This window comes from Aristolochia californica, unplaced genomic scaffold, assembly GCF_029961685.1.
Source record: "Aristolochia californica isolate CCGP_79_NKW_82.1479 unplaced genomic scaffold, dmAriCali1.0.hap1 SCAF_12, whole genome shotgun sequence".
In the NCBI taxonomy this organism is placed as follows: domain Eukaryota; kingdom Viridiplantae; phylum Streptophyta; class Magnoliopsida; order Piperales; family Aristolochiaceae; genus Aristolochia; species Aristolochia californica.
Genome location: NW_027181793.1, coordinates 29,106,529 through 29,125,052, shown reverse-complemented (window position 1 = coordinate 29,125,052; position 18,524 = coordinate 29,106,529). Strand labels below are relative to the sequence as shown.

General features: G+C 38.6%; 3 protein-coding genes across 3 annotated transcripts; 1 reads left to right on the top strand and 2 right to left on the bottom strand.

Moving 5' to 3' along the window:
- Positions 1 to 1,762: 1,762 nt before the first annotated feature.
- LOC137946080 (probable polyol transporter 4) lies at positions 1,763 to 5,048 on the bottom strand. The gene is made up of 2 exons (XM_068792256.1): positions 4,501 to 5,048; positions 1,763 to 3,501 (listed from the first exon to the last, which is right to left on the bottom strand). The coding sequence occupies exons 1-2, from the start codon at positions 4,700 to 4,702 to the stop codon at positions 2,123 to 2,125; spliced, it is 1,581 nt and encodes a 526-aa protein (XP_068648357.1). The 5' UTR covers positions 4,703 to 5,048; the 3' UTR covers positions 1,763 to 2,122.
- Positions 5,049 to 5,848: 800 nt separating this feature from the next.
- LOC137945422 (uncharacterized) lies at positions 5,849 to 13,262 on the top strand. The gene is made up of 18 exons (XM_068791310.1): positions 5,849 to 6,161; positions 6,786 to 6,911; positions 6,998 to 7,123; positions 7,214 to 7,276; positions 8,412 to 8,519; positions 9,116 to 9,193; positions 9,483 to 9,575; positions 9,668 to 9,754; positions 10,331 to 10,432; positions 10,686 to 10,805; positions 11,101 to 11,163; positions 11,317 to 11,447; positions 11,953 to 12,034; positions 12,136 to 12,194; positions 12,282 to 12,327; positions 12,515 to 12,606; positions 12,707 to 12,776; positions 12,863 to 13,262. The coding sequence occupies exons 1-18, from the start codon at positions 5,919 to 5,921 to the stop codon at positions 12,932 to 12,934; spliced, it is 1,761 nt and encodes a 586-aa protein (XP_068647411.1). The 5' UTR covers positions 5,849 to 5,918; the 3' UTR covers positions 12,935 to 13,262.
- On the bottom strand, positions 13,227 to 18,201 carry LOC137945423 (protein EFFECTOR OF TRANSCRIPTION 2-like). Its single transcript, XM_068791311.1, has 3 exons — positions 18,026 to 18,201; positions 17,193 to 17,561; positions 13,227 to 14,687 (listed from the first exon to the last, which is right to left on the bottom strand). Exons 1-3 carry the CDS (start codon positions 18,110 to 18,112, stop codon positions 13,644 to 13,646), a joined length of 1,500 nt encoding a protein of 499 aa, XP_068647412.1. The 5' UTR covers positions 18,113 to 18,201; the 3' UTR covers positions 13,227 to 13,643.
- Between the last annotated feature and the right edge of the window lie 323 nt (positions 18,202 to 18,524).

The window sequence follows — 18,524 nt, the reverse complement described above, 5'->3', positions numbered from 1 at the left end:
TATAATGGAAAAAAAAAAAAATAGGTGAATGAATATCATCAAGACGAACAACTGGGAGACAGAACCAGAAAATTCCTTACAAAGCATTAACAGAACGGATCATGATAAACTTAAAAGATAATAAGATTCCATACACAATCAAGGTTAGCTCGTTAAAGAAGAAAGTGCATGTCCCATTATCAGAGAGTAGAATATACATCAACTACTACAGAAACAAAATCACAGAGCACTGAAACCAGATACATCACCAAACAGTAACTAAGGACATTAGTATTTAATCAGGTTCCAACAGCAAAAAAAAATCTTATCGAAAGAATTAACAACGTATCAAGAAGAAACAAAAACAACAGGAAAAAGAGAGCAAAAAAAAAAAAAAAAGCAAAAAGAACGTCTGCTTGAAAAGAATAGAATCAACAGCAAAAACTAAAGCAGAAAAAGAAGCAACAGAAACGTCCCATGGATATTGTCTGAATTTCAATCACAACCAACACTGAAGCTTTCAACTAAGAAAGAGTTGAAACCTTGGAAAAGTCCCGTGGATATCGTCTCCTCAACTTCTCTACGCGCCATTGCTTGTGACAACTGCATAAGTTAAGAGGTGAAACTGCCACCATGAGCAGTGAGACGGATTCAGGAAGAGCAAGAACAGAAACAGATGCGTGAAGGCTTCAGCCGTCTAACGCTGTGGTGAAAATTTAAAGCAAGACAGATAAAAGACATATAAAGTCATCGGAATTCATTATGTAGGGATCGTTGTCAGGTATGCGCACGTGATTTGCTGATTTCTCTCTTTACAAATTCAAAAAGTACGTCTTGCTGTTTCCTTGTGTGCAGTTCCTTTATACATTTGCAGTCTACTGTGTTACCATCATCAGTCATCACCGTATTTCTGTGGATTGTTTGGAGTCTGGTCTTCAGTCACAGGACGGGATCTCCCGCAAAAAACGCCAGCAAATCCCCGACCCATCCACTTGAACAGAAGAAATCCCGTTTCTTTCGTACTTCACTGAGGTGGTCGACGCTGCGAGAAAACCCGAGAGCTTGAATACAGAATACTGCACAAGACGAGGGAATTTTTCCTTTTGTAAGGGAATCAGCTGTCGTTTCCTAAGTTCCAGCAGGTAAAGAACGATCGATCCTTATGAAAGTCGGAGAATGGAAACATCACTTCATCCTGTATTTTGTTCTTGGTTGACGTGTCCATCATTCTAGCCTCCCAGTAATTCAAGAGAAATAAAAGGAATTGTTGTGATCATTCACGGCAGTCGGACACACATTTATGGACCCATCATTGCAGCAAACTTGGTTCCGGGGAGAGAAAGAGAAGGCTCAGGGACTGTAAAATGACAGCTCAGGACAAACTTGGTTTGGACGGGTACAGAAAGCACTTCGTAGCCAAATTTAGAGCCTTTCGTCTTATAGTAAACTACTACTTGGCAAACGGCAGCCTTTGTTTGACCCTGTGACCAAAAGAGGCGTTGCAGACCACGTCTGGTGATTATTCAACGTCCTTTCAGTATGATTTATCCCCGTGACCAAAAGAGGCGTTGCAGACCACGTCTGGTGATTATTCGACGTCCTTTCAGTATGATTTATCCAACAAAAATAGCCCGACTTACTCATGAAGGACTGAGGGCGATCGCAATTTGGCAATGGCAATGGCAAGGCGGCGCTTGTATTTATTATTTGAAACTCATTACAAAATGATATCATTGGAATTTAAGGTATGTGACATAATACTATTATATTTACAAATAATGGGTTCTTATATCCAACTGAATTATTATTGATTTGCTTAAAGAACATGTCATCTAAGATAAAATATAATATGTTCATCATCTAAGCACCGCGTACTGGCAGCCCATGTACATAAATTGGCCAAGAGATCGGGATCCATTCTCCTCTCCTCCTGAAGTAAAATATGGTAGTGTAAGCAGATGATCTTCTTCTTTGAGTACAGGAAGTTCATAGAATATAATCAAATGCCCCGTATGCAACCTATAAAGAATTGGAGGATCTCATGAACTCTAAAAGCTCCATTTGCTAAGGTTTAGTACGAGTCAGGAGACCATAAAACCTTCTAAGTCCAAGATTTGAGATGTCCATTAAAACCATCAAATGCTCATTCTTTCTGCACCAAACGCTCCACATCTCCAAGCTCCACTTCACCACTCTGTGAATCGGTTGCATCCTGAAACAACTCCTCGATCTCCTCTAGTGTTTTCCCTTTTGTCTCAGGAACAGAAAAGTAGATGAAGGCCACTGCAAGAGCTGAAATGATTCCGAACAGGCAGAAAGTCCCAGCCACTGAAATGGCTTCAGACAAGGATAGAAAGGACATTGCGATCAGGCCACTGCTCACTCTATTTACCACTGCTCCAAGTGCAGCTGCCTGGGCACGCAACCTCATAGGGAAGATCTCGGACGTCAAAACCCAACAAACCGGACCTATTCCCACTGAGAAGAAAGCAACATTTCCACATACCATCAGAATCGCCAGTCCGATTCCAAAGTCTTTTGAGCCTAACCCATGCATCAATAAAGAAAGGGTAACGGCCAAACCAAACAGACAACATGTCATCCCAGTTGTGCTCACATATAAAAGAGGTTTCCTCCCAATTCTATCAATAAGAAAGATTGCAACTAGGATGAAAATAGTCTTGGTGAATCCAACAGCCACAGTTGCAGCAAGAATTGCTTGATCCCCTTCAACCCCTGCCTTTTTAAAAACAGTGGGGCTGTAATATACAAGAGCATCAATGCCTGTCATCTGTTGGAAGCACTGGATCCCCAATCCAGTAATAAGCATTCGACGAATCGTCGGAGATGGCCTCAGTAGTTCATACCATATAGCCTTCTCTTCAAACTTTTTCTCAGGATTTTTTGACCCAGCTGCTTCCTCAATCTCAGCAAGTCTTTCTTCCACTTCACTCTCACTCTCATTTATCTTTAGCAGTACAAACTTTGCTTCATCAATTCGGTTCTGCATCACCAGCCACCTCGGTGATTCTGGGATGATAAACAAAGCACCTGCAATAAAGATTGAAGGGAGAATACCCACGGCCAACATGACTCGCCAGCCAATGTGAATTGAAAGACCTGAGAAGACATAATTCGAGACATAACCAAGAAGAATTCCCAAATTTATGAAGATCTCAGGAAAAGAAGTGAGAGCTCCTCTGGCAACAGCAGGGGATATCTCAACAATGTATACAGGAGCAATCATCACCCCAAAGCCTATCCCCACACCAGCAAGAAGTCGCCCAACCATCAGTACTGCAAAAGATGGAGCAACAGACATTATGGCGGCACCAGTTTGGAAAATTATGGCAGCTAAACCCATTGTCCATTTCCTCCCAATGGCATCTGAGGTTCTCCCCCCTCCCAAACTACCTAAAAGAGAAATAATACTCAAACATCCAACCAGGATTTCTTCTTGAAACTGGCTTATTTTCAAATCCTTCTGAATGAAAAGAATGGCTCCACTCATAACTCCAACATCTGTATAATGAGGAACTTAAATTAGTTATCGAACATTCAAACACTTTTGGGATGATATTTTGTCAGATTAAGAAATATAATTACAAAAACTAAAAAGTAAAGAAGATAGATTTTGGCTATTCAAACACAGAGACGGAGACAAGTTCAAGTTATCTATGCACTAAAGAGACCAGTGATCTTCCAGAAACAAAACAAAGCCAACAGCACAAGCTCTAGTTGGCATTTGAAAGCTTTCTGAATAGACAGGTTAGCAGCAATCATAAGGCACCTTGGAAGCCGTTAAAATTGTGAATGCAAATGAAAGATAGTGAAGTATTTGCATACATTATGCCCTTTCCAGTGTTCAGATTTAGAATATGCGTTGCCGTCAATATAAAGAAACAAATGAATGGTGAGAATCCATGAAAATCGTCCATCTGTCTCGGAACTCTTGGGTAGATGCTCTGCGTCGTGTTTGTAACCATCTGATCTAAGTTCAATAATTCTCATCCACTAGTACTTCAACTAGCTAAATAACAGCTAGACATGTTTCTAGATAACAAGCTGAGGTTAGTTCACCATATGAGATTATCCCCGCAAAAACCAGGGCAGATCAAGCAGGAAGCGAATTTCTAACCGTCTAGTATGCATTTTTTACTAAAATGTAATGTTCGTAACATACATTGTTGTTTTCGTCCAGTTTCTTTTCGTTTGTTTCCTTCAAATCAAATAAAACCAAAACAGAAATAAAATTTCTTTTTGTGAACAGATAATAAACCATCATAAATTTGCATCTAGATCCCCAATTCTATGTTCAGGAAGATTCAAGAAAGATTGGGGGAAAATGAAAGAGATAAAGGGTCGGGTTTTATGATCGAAAACGTTTCAGAAAGAGAAATAGTCGCTAAAATGAAACAAAGGATACAGGACGGTTGACTTCATACATAGAACAAATAAAAATAAGAAAGATTCTGCAAAGCAGGCGAAAATTAAAATTAAAAAAAAAGAGAGTTGATTTACCATATCCTAGAAGGACGGAGTTAAGAGAAGCAAAAATGGCGCAAGCCAGTACATATTTGTTGCTGCTGAAGCTCTTGGTCTGTCGGTTTTGAATTTCCTCGTGTTCCTCTCTGAGTTCAGTGCCCATTTTCTGGTATTTGGAATATTTGGAGAAGCCATCTCCATTGCCATTCCCATTTACTTGGGGATCTACCAATCCCATTTTCTCCTTTTCTGTCTCTCTCTCTCTCTCTCTAACAGGAAAAGACAGGAGGTTCTGTGCGCCCAGAGCACAAATAGAGGCGCTTTTCGAGATCTGAAGGAAGTGTAGGAGGGGAAGAGGTTTCAGACAACGACTGGGGTTTTGAAGAAGACTCACCCTCGTTTCATTGGAACAGCGAACGCGCGTGGGCCTTCCCTCCGTCAGCACGAGGTTTTGACTCGGCCATGGCCTTTATTCTTGTTCAGGAACTCCAGACTATTGGGTCATCTCTCCATTTTCAGCATAAAAAAGCCTTGTTCGCTTGACGTCTGCAATTCGCAGGATCACGTGATGAGAGAGAAAGAGGAAGAAGTAAATAAACCTCCGTAGAGAATTGGGTAATCTGTATTTTCATCAGTCTCGAAAACTCCCATCAGATGAATCAGAAGCGGAGAAATGAAGAAACGAATATCTTTAACAATGGCGGAAAATACGTCCTCCCTTTGGTTTTCTATCTATAAACAAACCAAATTCAACGATAGATATTTACCAAAGAGAAAAATGGAAGAAGAAGAATCAAAAGAGGAAAAACCGGGCATTTGTCGGGAAATTTTCTGGCGGTGAGAGGGCATAGCGACGGCGACGAACCGATGAGATCTCGATAACACGGATTTGCACCTATTTTTAAGTAATGCGTAATTTGGCAATTAACTCTTTTTGAATGACGGTAGACGACGGACCAAATTTCACTGTCAACAGAGCAGAAATTTAAGTAAAAGATGAGCGAGAAATCATGCATGAGAAACGGTGGTGAAATTTACGAGTTCCGATTCTCTCGGAGTATCTTTGCTCTCTGCTTCGTAAATCCTACCTGCTTTGGGGACCGCCACGTGGTATAAGAGATTTTAGATTTTAAAATAATTTGTCTAAAATTAAAGTTAAAACAGTAATTATTAGAATAGATTAATCTAAATATTCCAAATACCATCGTTCCTGACCCGGTCCAATTGTCACACCCTTTAGAACCTGTGTCATTTGACATTAACAGTCTAATTAGGAACCCCTTTGGACAAGGTGGAACATGTTCAAATCCACCAAGAACAAAACAGGTTCAGATCATCGGCTGGACCAAGATTGACGGTTCAGATCTCCAGGGAGAGCTTATGCATAGAACGAGTGCCACCTACTTGAATCTGCTTATTTTTTCTCGTTACTACCGGAGGGATAGCCGGCGATCATGGCGGTGGAGACGGCTAACGGGACCTTCGAATCCTTATCGATGCCGAATGGTGTTATCCAAAATGGAGACTTGCAGAACGGCGCTGCTGCTCCGGGGAAGAAACCGAAGGAGAGTGAGCGTCGTCGTCGACGGAGAAAGCAGAAGAAGAACAGTAAAGCAGCTTCTGGCGAGGGTAATAAGGATGCTGGAGAAGAGATCGATGCCCATGATGAAGGCAAGGAAAACTCCAACCCCCAGCGAGTAAACTCCTCCTCTTTAGCGGTTAGGGTTTACTTTTAGGAAAGGAGAATATCTTAGAGGATAAAACTACTGTCAAATGGTTTTTTTATGCCGTGGCTGAGAATTATGATATAAATGAGTGAGAACGCTGGATTTGAATTCATTCTAATTGATATTTGTGGCTTGCAAGATTTGTTGACATTATGATTCTTAGCCATTTTGCTTCCTTTATCGCGGAGAGGTCAAGCTTCTTAGTTATAATGTTCTGTGGTGACGTTCAGACATTTTTTAGTTAGTTCGAGAGCGTTAATACGACCTTGTTTATGTTTCGTGAATGCTTACCTGTTTTCTTCTTTATTAATAATCTCGATCACACTTTGCATCCATTTTCTCTATCTTTCCTTGCTTGCACGGATTCAACGTTCGCTGAAATTTATCAGGTTTTTTACCCCCCCATGTTTCCCTACTAATTGTACGAGCAAGTTACGGGCATTACTTTCTGTAGCCATCATCCACTAGTAGGAAGTGTTATAGTTATTTGATTTATTGGTTTATTCGCAGTAGGATGGAATATTTGATTATCACTTCCATTTTCCTTGATTGCATACCCGATTCCTTTTTAACAATTTACGTGTTGGATGTCAGGAGGCCCCCGAGCAAATCGAGATTGAATATGTACCAGAAAAAGCAGATTTTGCGGATGGTCTGATTGAAGATTTTAAGCACATCCTTGAGAAGTTTAGCTTTAGCAGTGCAGCTGGTGACAGCGAAGTGAGTGATTATCTATAATTGGACCAAAATGTCTAATGATAATTTGGGATGTTTGTTATCTGAAGATGATGTTTTTGTATTTTCAGGGGCAAGAGAAGCAGGACAATGCAGCTACTGATGCAGTAGCCAAAAAGAAAGCAGACTCTGACTCAGAAGAGGAAGACCAAGATGCACAACAGAAAGAAAAAGGATTTTCCAACAAGAAGAAGAAGGTTCCATGATTACCTTATTGTTCTGGCAATTCTTGCATTTCCTTCATTTTTGTTTTCTAATTATTTTGGTTATTTTTTCCGTCTTTTCAGCTCCAAAGGCGAATGAAAATTGCTGAGCTGAAACAAATTTGCTCTAGACCTGATGTTGTTGAGGTATGATCAAGTGTTAATTAATTGGCTATATTTTTCTTGCATCATCTGAGTTGCTCTCACCTGGGCTTGATCCTATCACTATTTTTTAGCCATTCAAGTACACGAGTGTGGATACTTGTCAACAAGAAAGTCTTTTCAAGTAATTAAGTACAAATGTGTGATTGGACTTTGGCTTAATGGCCACATGGGCAGCTTCTAGTGTGAGGTTTTGGGTCCAAGACTCACTAGGTTATGGGGGTGTAGTGTGTGTAGTCAATGTTCAAAAGAAGTTCTTCTACCAAAGAACTTATGCTTTCAATGGTTTTTTCTATGCTTCATGTTATTCAGTGACACTTGTTCTTTCATTTAGCCTTCTTTTCCTAGACACGATGGACTGCATTCCCATGATGAGCTGAAAGATTTTGGACCCAACTCTTATATTAACCCACATAAATTTTAGTAAATTGGATTGAGGTTTTATGATTGGGTTTAGTACTTTCCACACTTGCTGTGTAGAATTGAAGTTAAAGTCTAAAATTAAGAATGGATAACATGTTGAGGATAAAAGAAGGATGTGCCTTCTGCATCATATGTTTTGCAAGAGAACCTGCTCTAACGTTAGCTAGAGGCATTTTTTAACAAAGATTCCCCAAGTTCCCTTCTTGATTTGATCTGCTAAAATAAAGCAGTCATAATGATTTTTGATGTATTTTCTCAAAAAAAAAAAGTAACGATTGTTGATGTTAAGTAATTCTCCATGCTGATAAATAGAAAAGCAAAGTGATCTCTATTGCAATGAATAATTATTGTTATTGTCATTATTTTGGAAGCATCTATTAGGTCATACTTGTTATCACAATAATTCAACTAAAATGAGCACGCTGTCCAGGTTAATGACTTGACATCTTCCAATTTGTGGCTACTACTTGTTGTATGGATTCATGTATTTTCTTATTGTTTAGGTTGTAGATTTTTCTTTTGCAATAGATCATCATTCTTTAGCATCGTGAAGAAGATTGATGGAGTAAACATGTAGAAATTACATCAAAGTGCAGTTCCTAACAGTAAAAAAATAAGAAGTGTACCCAAAATATTTGTGATAGTTTCAGCTGTCTTATCTCTTGTAACATTGATTCTGTGATATCTTTTTTTCCAGGTTTGGGATGCAACGTCTGCGGACCCTAAGTTGCTTGTGTATCTGAAATCCTACAGGAACACTGTCCCTGTACCCAGACATTGGTGCCAAAAGCGAAAGTTTTTACAGGTCAGTAACTGCATGTATGATATGGGATGATAAGAAAAATGTCACAGGCCTTTTGGGGAAAAAAATTGCTGCAGACATCACGTGCTTTAAGGGTGCAAATTGAAGGGGAAGGGGTATAAGGGGTGAGGGATGATAAAAGTCCATAAGGTTTCACCCCTCTTATACATATATGTGGTTCTTGCAGGGGCCTGCTGTAACCATCATGGAGCCAGGACATATCACCGTTTTTGCCAAAGGGGACCCTTGAATGGTTTCTCTTTTGATATAATGCTAGGGTGGGTGGGGTCTAGTTAGCTATGTTTATGCCCATCTTTGAACCGAAAAGTTCATTTAGGTGTGCCCACACCATGTCCCTTATATTTGATAACTTTGTCTAGTTAGCTTCCTAATCTGTCTTCACCTCAGTGATTAGATGGATTTTAAGTTTCAAAATGTCTATTTCTATTAATTTTGTTTGGACTGAATTTGTTCTTTTTATATTGCAGATGTGGCCTGTTACTACGCCTATTAAATTTTCATTTAGTGAATGGCGTAATTAGGCCTTATTAAAGAAATCTATAGGAATTCAGAGCTAATCTTGTATTTCCACCATGCAGGGTAAGCGTGGTATTGAGAAACAGCCTTTTCAACTACCAGACTTTATTGCTGCTACTGGAATTGAGAAAATAAGACAGGTAGTTTGATGTATTTGGATCTGCAAGATATCAGAAGTTTGAGGATAGGAACCACAATGATTTCAAAAACAGTATCAATTTAAAATCTTATCTCAGAAGTTTGAGGATAGGAACCACAATGATTTCAAAAACAGTATCAATTTAAAATCTTATCTCTCACAATATTTACCGAGACCTCTCCTTTCATCCTTTGTTTAATTTTTAGAATGGAATTATGTAACTGCAGAACTAAAGCCTGTTCTGGTTTAAACATTTATACTGTTCATCTTATTGTCAATTCTATATATAGGCATACATTGAAAAGGAGGATAGTAAGAAGCTGAAACAGAAGCAACGTGAACGCATGCAACCAAAGATGGGGAAAATGGATATTGATTATCAGGTCTGTAATCACTTTATTTGTTATCTTAATAAGTGTAGAGAGAGTAAGAGAAATTTCTCTGAAAATACTGATGTCACTTCCTCTTTTGACAGGTTCTACATGATGCCTTCTTTAAGTATCAGACAAAGCCAAAGCTGACCACACATGGTGACCTGTACCATGAAGGGAAAGAGTTTGAGGTGTAGTTTCTGCATTCACATTATATATGATTTTTGTATGTGTAGGACATTCTCCATTCACATGGTTGATGGAAAATTGCCTATTTGTGCTCTTGTAATTCTGCTGGTTTGTTTTCTATAATGGAATTTTTTTATAGTAAATTAAGCAATGCAGGTCAATAAATGTTTATTCTTAAAAATGTTGAATAACTTTTATTTGATAAAGCAAAGAAAGCTTAAGAGCACCACATAGCGCATAACATAGAGTACAATCCGGGCTAAATCAAAGAAGAGAAAGTGATATGACCTGAAGGAAAGAGAAGCTTTGGAAACACCAGCTTTAGCAAGATAGTCTGCCAGTGAGTTGGCAAATCTGGGGATTTTGTTCCATGCAATGCCTCATTCTGAACATAGGTCTGATATCTCATCAAACACATGCCCGAGCCTCCTCGGGGAAGGGGTCAACAAATAACTACTTAAGACTATTTATGCCAACATTGTGTATGTCCTGTAATTCATGTGGTTGATCTCTTTGCCTTTGGCTTTTTTTTGAGTTGTTTTATTGTTGAATGAAACAATTCTATTTTGTGTATACAGGTGAAGCTTAGGGAGATGAAGCCAGGGCTTCTGTCACATGAACTTAAAGAGGCTCTTGGTATGCCTGATGGTGCTCCTCCTCCATGGTTGATCAACATGCAGGTTTATCTGTCTCAACAATCTTTTTTTGAGAAAACCATCTTATATTTTCCTTTATACCTCCAACAACATTATGCTACCACACCTTTTCAAATCATATTTGTTTATGAATTGTTTATTCTTCTCATTTTATGAAAGTTGCTTGAATGGCAAAATCCTCTATCCTGTTTGTTTGCTGGTTTAAGCACTTTTTACTAGGATAACTTAGTAATACTTGTACTTGTCTATAGTGCCTCACAGATTTTTTCTATTGCAGAGGTATGGGCCTCCACCTTCATATCCACATCTAAAGATTCCTGGTTTAAATGCTCCAATCCCACCAGGTGCTAGCTTTGGTTATCATCCAGGAGGCTGGGGCAAACCTCCAGTTGATGAGGTGAGTTTTTGGTATGGGTGACAATGGTTCCATGCAGCAAAACAGTATGCAAATTTACTTGGATAGCATATTAAAGAAACTAAAAAAATTGGGCCATAGATCTTTTTGAATAATTGGGGGTTATGGCTCCTAGCTGTTGATACCATCAGGACGTTTGAAGTACCTGATCTGAACCAGGAAAATAAGGGTCATTTCAGGGTTGCTTCCCTGTGTTCCTGGATCTTTTTTTTTTGGTTTTATTTCTTGCAGCACTTATCTGTTTTCCTGATGTTTTTCATATTTTTCTGTCAACTAGTACGGACGTCCTTTATATGGAGATGTTTTTGGGGTTCATCAACAAGACCAACCAAACTATGAGGTAGTTTTCTGTTTCTTTTGCTCTATATGTTTCAAAAGTCAAGCTTCTAACAATGTTTGGGATGTATGATGCTTGTGTATTGGGAGGCTGTGGATGAGAATTGATGCTTTTATTTAGTAACTGAATGCTTCATTTGTTGCCTTCAAATTTTAGGACGAGCCTGTGGATAGGAGCAAACACTGGGGAGATCTAGAGGAAGAAGTGTTGTCATCAGATGAAGAGGAGCCTGAGATGGAGGAAGAGGAGTTGGAAGCTGGCATTCAGTCTGTTGACAGCCTTTCCAGGTACCGTTACATTTCTGTATCTTGTTTTTCTTGTCTTCTTGTTACAAAAAATCTTGGCATTTAGTCTTTATTGGAAAAACACCAGTACCACTGTTGATGGTAATAGTTAATAGACAGAACATGTTATTATCTTTAGATTGATTTCAGCAGATATCCAAGACGTTCCAGACACCAGTGGGACTTACACCAAGATTTCTTGTTAAGAAAGCACCAGATATGGCCATATGCAAAGCATTGACCTACTAAAACATAGTGTTGTCTCCATTTTTTTTTTAAAAGAGTGTTATCTTTAACAGATGCTGAAAGATTTCTAAAGATGCATACAAATAATCAACCTACTTATAGATAGTATGACCTTTGCTTGAATTACTACAATATTGGTATACAATAGTGTTGGTTTTCTGGGCATAATGTTGGTAATTGTAGCTGCATGGTTCTATTGATGATCTGGTTGTTCTTTTTCGTTTTCTTTTTTAAGTATCTTTGAGTAATTTGTCTCTTGCAGTACACCGACTGGCATGGAAACACCCGATGTTATTGATCTCCGAAAACAGCCACAGAAGGAGCCAGAAAGACCGTTGTACCAGGTGAGTTGAGCATTTTGTTGTGAACTGACCTTCTGATTTCTCATTTTTTATGTAGCTTTAGCAGAAATGAACTGACTTGTCCTTCTTTTTCTTTTGGTCAGGTGCTTGAAGAAAAGGAAGAGAAGATTGCTCCAGGGACTTTGCTTGGAACAACACATACGTATGTATTTTTTGGTTTCCTTAAATCGTCTTGTACAATTTTGGATAAAGTGTTGGTACTTAATCGTGTTCTTTATGTGGGGTGCAGATATGTGGTTGGAACTGGTACACAAGACAAGCCAGCTGCGAAAAGGGTGAGTCTTTTTGTGTTTTCTAAGTTGTGTTTATAGTGAGTTTAAGGTCATTGAGGGTTTGAGGGTGGAAAAGTTCTGGCAAAGAGTCTTTTATCCGGTCTATTTATTTTGTTCTGCATGCTTGAGTTAACAAATGAATTTAATTACTGTCATTTAATCACACATTTGCACCCTCATGCAATGCTAGGTTGATCTGTTGCGAGGACAAAAAGCAGATAAGGTGGATGTCACTCTGCAACCGGAAGAGTTGGAGGTTATGGACAATGTTTTGGCAGCCAAGTAAGGCATTTACTTCTTATGGTTCTTCTGTGGTCAATATCCTGTGTTTATTTCTTCTGCAGGACTTGGTCACTTATGTTGAATCTCTATGTTAAAACAGGTACGAGGAAGCTAGAGAAGAGGAGAAGATGCGAAAGCAGCCCGAAGATCTCAGTGACATGGTTGCTGAGGTATCTATTGTAGACTGAGCGTTTCTGTTATTTTTCTATTGTCAAGTCGTCACCGTTGTTTTTTAACACTCCAATGGTTGGTGCAGAACGAGAGAAAGAGGAAGCGAAAGATGCAGGAAAGGGAAGGGAAGTCAAAGAAGAAAGATTTCAAGTTTTAGGAGCTCAGTTGCAACCGACCATGGGCTCGCCTGCTGTTCGGAAGCATTTTTCCCCCCTCCACCTGATACAGCCTCCTGGAGGCTCTGATTTATCCGGTCAAAAGATGGTTCCAACTATTATGATGATGCTGAAGTGTAATCAAGATATATATGTATCTACAGTGGTAGTCTCTACCGGTTTCATGGTAGTCTACTGACATTGTGATTGACAGGTTTAAAATATGAGACAGGCAGCTAAATGTGGATGATATTCGTTACAATCTTTTACCTTAGACAAGGTGATACAAATGTCTCGTGATGAATTTTTGAAAATGCATGGCGAGCAGGTTATATGGATAATGCAAGATAATACCAGAAATGTAATGTTACGATGATCTAGTGTTCCTTAGCCAAAAGTTCTAGTTTATTTATTTCACCGAACAAATTACCCGAGTGAGTCAAACCAAAATCTCACAAACCAACCTGCCATCCAGACGCAAATCTTCCACATTAGAGCTGGTTAGAACTCCAGCTATGATAACACACCATTGGCACACACCCAAGCAAAGCCCATACGCACTACACTACCCGAACGGCAAACTCAGTACTCAAGCTCATGCATGTTTGTTTCTTTAAGAACATGTCTATTTTCGTTAGTAAAATCCTTCAGTTACAACAGCTAACCTCTTTCCCTGACATGCAATAATCCTGGTTCTTTCTTCCTGTTGATTTACTTTAGAACCTCATCATTAATGCATGGACTTGAACGTGATTGAAGAGTTCCCTTAGGTTGACCAACCTTTAGTGAACATACTGTAGTTGTTACTCTCCTCCCTTTATGTGCTTCACATCTTTTTCTTCCTTGCACGGGTAACTTCTGACAAATAGAACCATCTTCCAAACCAAACCCACAAATGTCTGATTTGCCTTGTTTCAATAAATTTCCGTTAGCTTTAGTTGATGCCAACCTTGATCCACTAATTCTCTTCCCTTTATGTTCACTACATCTCTTCCTTCCATGAAAAGGTCTATTTCTGCAGATGGACCCATCCCTTAAGTTCACACCACATATGCTATAATCCTCAACAGCATTCAATTGCTTTGCAACTAACTTAGGATTCACCAAGTCAAATCTTGGCTTGCTATTCTGGAATTGTGAGAAAATAGTGGCAATCTTCTGCCCTTCATGTAGTTCACATCGTTTTTGTCTATGCATAGGGGGCATTGTACAAAGAGAACCATCCCCTAGATTGATGCCACAAATATATGCTTTTCTATCATCCACAACAACAAATTTATGTGCTGTTCCATTGATCTTCATTCCTTTGTGTTTGTTGCACCGTTTTCTTCCTTCAACTGCTTTGTTTGTACAGACAGATCCATCGCCCACAGCAACTTCACACACAGGAGAATCCTCATTAAGAACTAGTCTTTCCCAAATTAACTGAGGTCTTGATTTGCTAAATTTGAACACTGAGGGGATAAGCTTGTTAAGTGGATCATCTGAAGAAGATAGAGTATGTTTTGAAGCGTGTCCTGAAGGCACACTTCCGTTGATTTTGATCCCTACTTGTTTTTCACCAAAAACAAGTGACTTCCAATTATGCAACAATTCAAGAATGGTAGAAGTATTGGACTTGTTAGGAACATTTTTATCAAGTCTTAGGAGAATACACTCACGGCGACGGACCCCATTCCTACCCATGTTCCATGCATAATCAAAGGTTTCAAGCAGTTGAGATTCTATCTTCTGAGCTTCTTTCTTGGTATGCATCTGCATCATTCAATCATTGACTAACAATAAATATATAACAACAGCGAGAGCAAATGTAAACATAGAAGCCCCTTCGGGAGCACCTGTACCAGACTTGCTGATGAAAGTGTTCAGTAGATGATGCTTATTAAACTTGATTAACAATCAACAAATATATTGTTTAACAATACTGTCCAAGGGCATTTTAATCATTTTCATTCATGGATTGTTTGATTTTTGGCCTTCTCTCCCACATCTAGACTTGCTATATTTTCTGTTACATGTTTAGTTTAAACATTATGTAATTAGGATTATACTGAGCTACATCGAGCTAGAGAGAGGGGCATATATTAATCTTTGGATATAACAGTCACTTGAGTAACAGATAAAAAAAGGGAAGGGGTAGAAATCGACCCTAATCTTCTTCTCCACAAATTGTGACAACACTGCTGGAAAATTGTCTTTCTTCTCTCTCTCTCTCTCTCTCTTTCTTTTCACTTTACTCCTCTAAACTTAGATATCACTCTACTTATACAAAGTGACATCATAAGAAAACATCATCACCCTAGAAAGTAAAGACAGAAAAACAGATAATTTTTCTCTCAAATTCTACTATTTTGCCAAGGTAAAAAAATAAAAAAAACCACACTATATTGTCTTTCACACCTGAAATTATCGTAAAAAGGCCTCAATAAAGGCAAGTACTTCTACATAAAGGAAAAATACACATCATAAATAGCATAAAAATGTTTGTAAATATCTATAATAGTCCTACATGGATCCAGGATTAGAAAGATCTTAAACCTAATACTTGGAAAAAGGCCTCATAGCTTTTGTTAGTCATGGCTGAATGGACCTAAACCCTACTTTAATATGGTACCAGAGTAGATACCTGTATATGGCCCTCTACAAAAAATTGTCCATGGGTTGGAGCCATAAAGAAGATCCACGAGTGAAGGAGTATTCAGAATAGTCTAACATGGATCCAGGATTGACAGATCCTATTCTCATTACTTGCAAAGAAGCCTCCTAACTTCACTAATAATGTTACAATGGACTTGGGCGCTACTTTAACTAGCACTTTTGAAAACTTCTAGCCCATTAGCGACATCACCATCTTGCAAAAAAAATAAGAATACAAATGCCCTCCTGAAAAATGAAGTAGCGGTTTTCTTGGTTTCACTTCCCTTCATGAATTTCCCATTATTCTAGGTTTTACTTTCCTACATGACATGGGCATGAATCTTTTTTTTTTAGTTGGTTTCAGTTCCCTAGCTGCACAATTGAAGTCGAGACATTCGGATGAAAGAATGTCTTCTTTTGCTTGTTTCAAAGAGCAAGATATATATACAACGATGAAGTGTGTTTACCTCTCTAATGTGGCAAGATTACAAGACAGAAAAACAGTCAAAGATTCAACAACCCCCCAAAAAAAACATGTTTTTCCAATTACCCTTCAAACGTTAGAAATCCACATTCCCTGAGTAGAAACTAAAATCATTTAGTGATTTTTCTTCAGAGTCCCTTAACTAGGAAAAACCCGAAAAGGGAAGTGAAACTGCCCAATACAAAGTAAACGATAGAGGCTCAAAGCAAAAAGACTAAAAGAAAAGGTTGTTTCCACGTGCAAAAAGTTCTGGCAGGCTTGTTCTGAAACCTTGCTTGCCAAAACCATCACTGCCTAAAGATCTGCTAGTCTTATTTTCTATTCATTTTCCCTCTTTTTGCTTTCACATTATTAGTTTTTTAAGGAATAATCATTCTTTCCCTCAAAGAAGGATTTTGAAATATTAAAACGTTTAAACTGATGAATTGTTTCGAAGAGATTAATGCATTTTCACATTTGACATGGAAATAACCTGCTGTGGTGGGTATAGCTACAATTGAGGGTATAAAAAAGATGATATAACCAAGCATCTTTTGGATGAGATCAATTAGTTTTCACTTTGACATTAAAATAATCACAGGAAGAGGGTCTCGCTACATTTGGGGATGTAACAAAGGTGATATAACAATGTTCCATTAGCATTTTATTTTAGTAAAACAACATCTACAATATAGCTACTTTGGGAGACAACTAGTCAACCAGAAGAATACACTACTCCGAGAGGTAGCCACTTCAGAATTTCGTAAAAGTCTCAAAATTTAGGATTATCAGATGACAGTTGAAATTAGGAATTATTTTTGTCCCAATGTGAGAAGGGAATAATTTTAATTGAGCAAACTTTCTTCACCCAGAAGTTTGAATAAGGATTCCTGCTAACCTCTATACGGATTAGTACTTTCTTCCTTATAAGGAAACAAATGGGTGAAGCATAATAGCAGACTTGGTCATAGCAATTATGCTTTGAAACAAAGTGACTTGACATGTGTAAGAACACTTGTATGCATTATAAGTTAGTTGAGGTAGAACAATCTAACATAATTTGCATGAGGTAAAAACTAAGAAAAATGAAAAAGTTCCCATTGCTTAAAATTTTAGCCAGTCGCAAGTAAAGAACTACAAACAAAAAGACAAATACTTACTGGAGCCCATCTGAACACAATTGGGAAGCCTCTTAAAAATATCTCTTTAAACAAGCCGGGACCTTTTTTATGACAAAGGCCTTGTTTTTCATTCGAAGGACAAATTGAATTCCCATGGTCAAGATGGGAACCAGAACGACCATAGTGCTGCAGTCGTGTTCTAACATTGTCCGCTTGTCCAAGGTACACTACAATCACACGTCCAGAATTGACCTGGCGTACCTTGCAACTCACCTCATAGTGTGTAAATATGCCCAGCTCGTAGAGACCTGGGCATGAACAACTCGCAGGAAGGTTCTCGGTACGATACCTCTCTGCTCCGTCCTTGCCGAAAGAATAGTTTTCCCAGTCCGAAGGTCCAATAAGAATCTGAAACATGCAAAATAGAAATAGCCAGATCTATTCATAGTGAGGAAACGTACCCAAGCGAAATGGAATGCCAGAACACTTGAACAATCATAATAGTTCGTAATATAGAACTCAATGACAATAAAAGAGGAAAAGAAAAACTCAATCCCACATCTTTTCTCAATTTTTTTTTTTCTGTTCAGATTTCTTTACGAATTTTTCGATCCAAAGAGGACGCATCTCATAATTGTGAGAAGAAAAGCGTATATCCTACCTATAGGTTTAATAAAAAAACGGAAGTATTTCAAATAAATAAACAAAAACTATATATTGAAGAGGATAAAAAGTTAGACTATGTCCAAATTTCCAAAGTCGAAGTTTTTAGAATTCAAAAGACACTGCTCGTGGAAAATTTCAAATTTGCAGCGATAGATCAGCATGATACAATATCAAGTGCGGAAACAGATAATGCAAGATAGACGGACCTTCCATGGGGAGAAAACAGAGTCATGGCAGGTGTGCTTATATTCCTCCCTCTTTAGTCTTGAGCACCCCTGCCCGTGTTCTCTCATTCTGCCATGAGAACCCTATCGCCTTAAATTTGCTTCCTCCCCATGGCCTCTGGCGGGATGTCGCCACTTATTCTGTGTTCAGAACAGAGAAAGTGGGGAGAAAAGAAAACGAAGAGGAAGAGAAAGAGATAAACAATTTAAATTTAAATTTAATAATTTAATAACTAAAAAATTAATTTAGCCAAAAGTCCGTTAGATATTTATTTGTACGTAGTTGGGGTTTCTCGAATTTGATTCTTTTTCACTTTGGAAGTGCGTCCTATCACTTTATCTTATCCGGATATAGATTCAAATCTGGATGCGGTTCAAAAGTTCGCGCGCTTACACACGCACCACGCAGGACAACCCTCCCTGCCCGGACCCGAGTACCCGACCACCTTATAATCCAGTAACATGGCTTCCCAAGCCACAA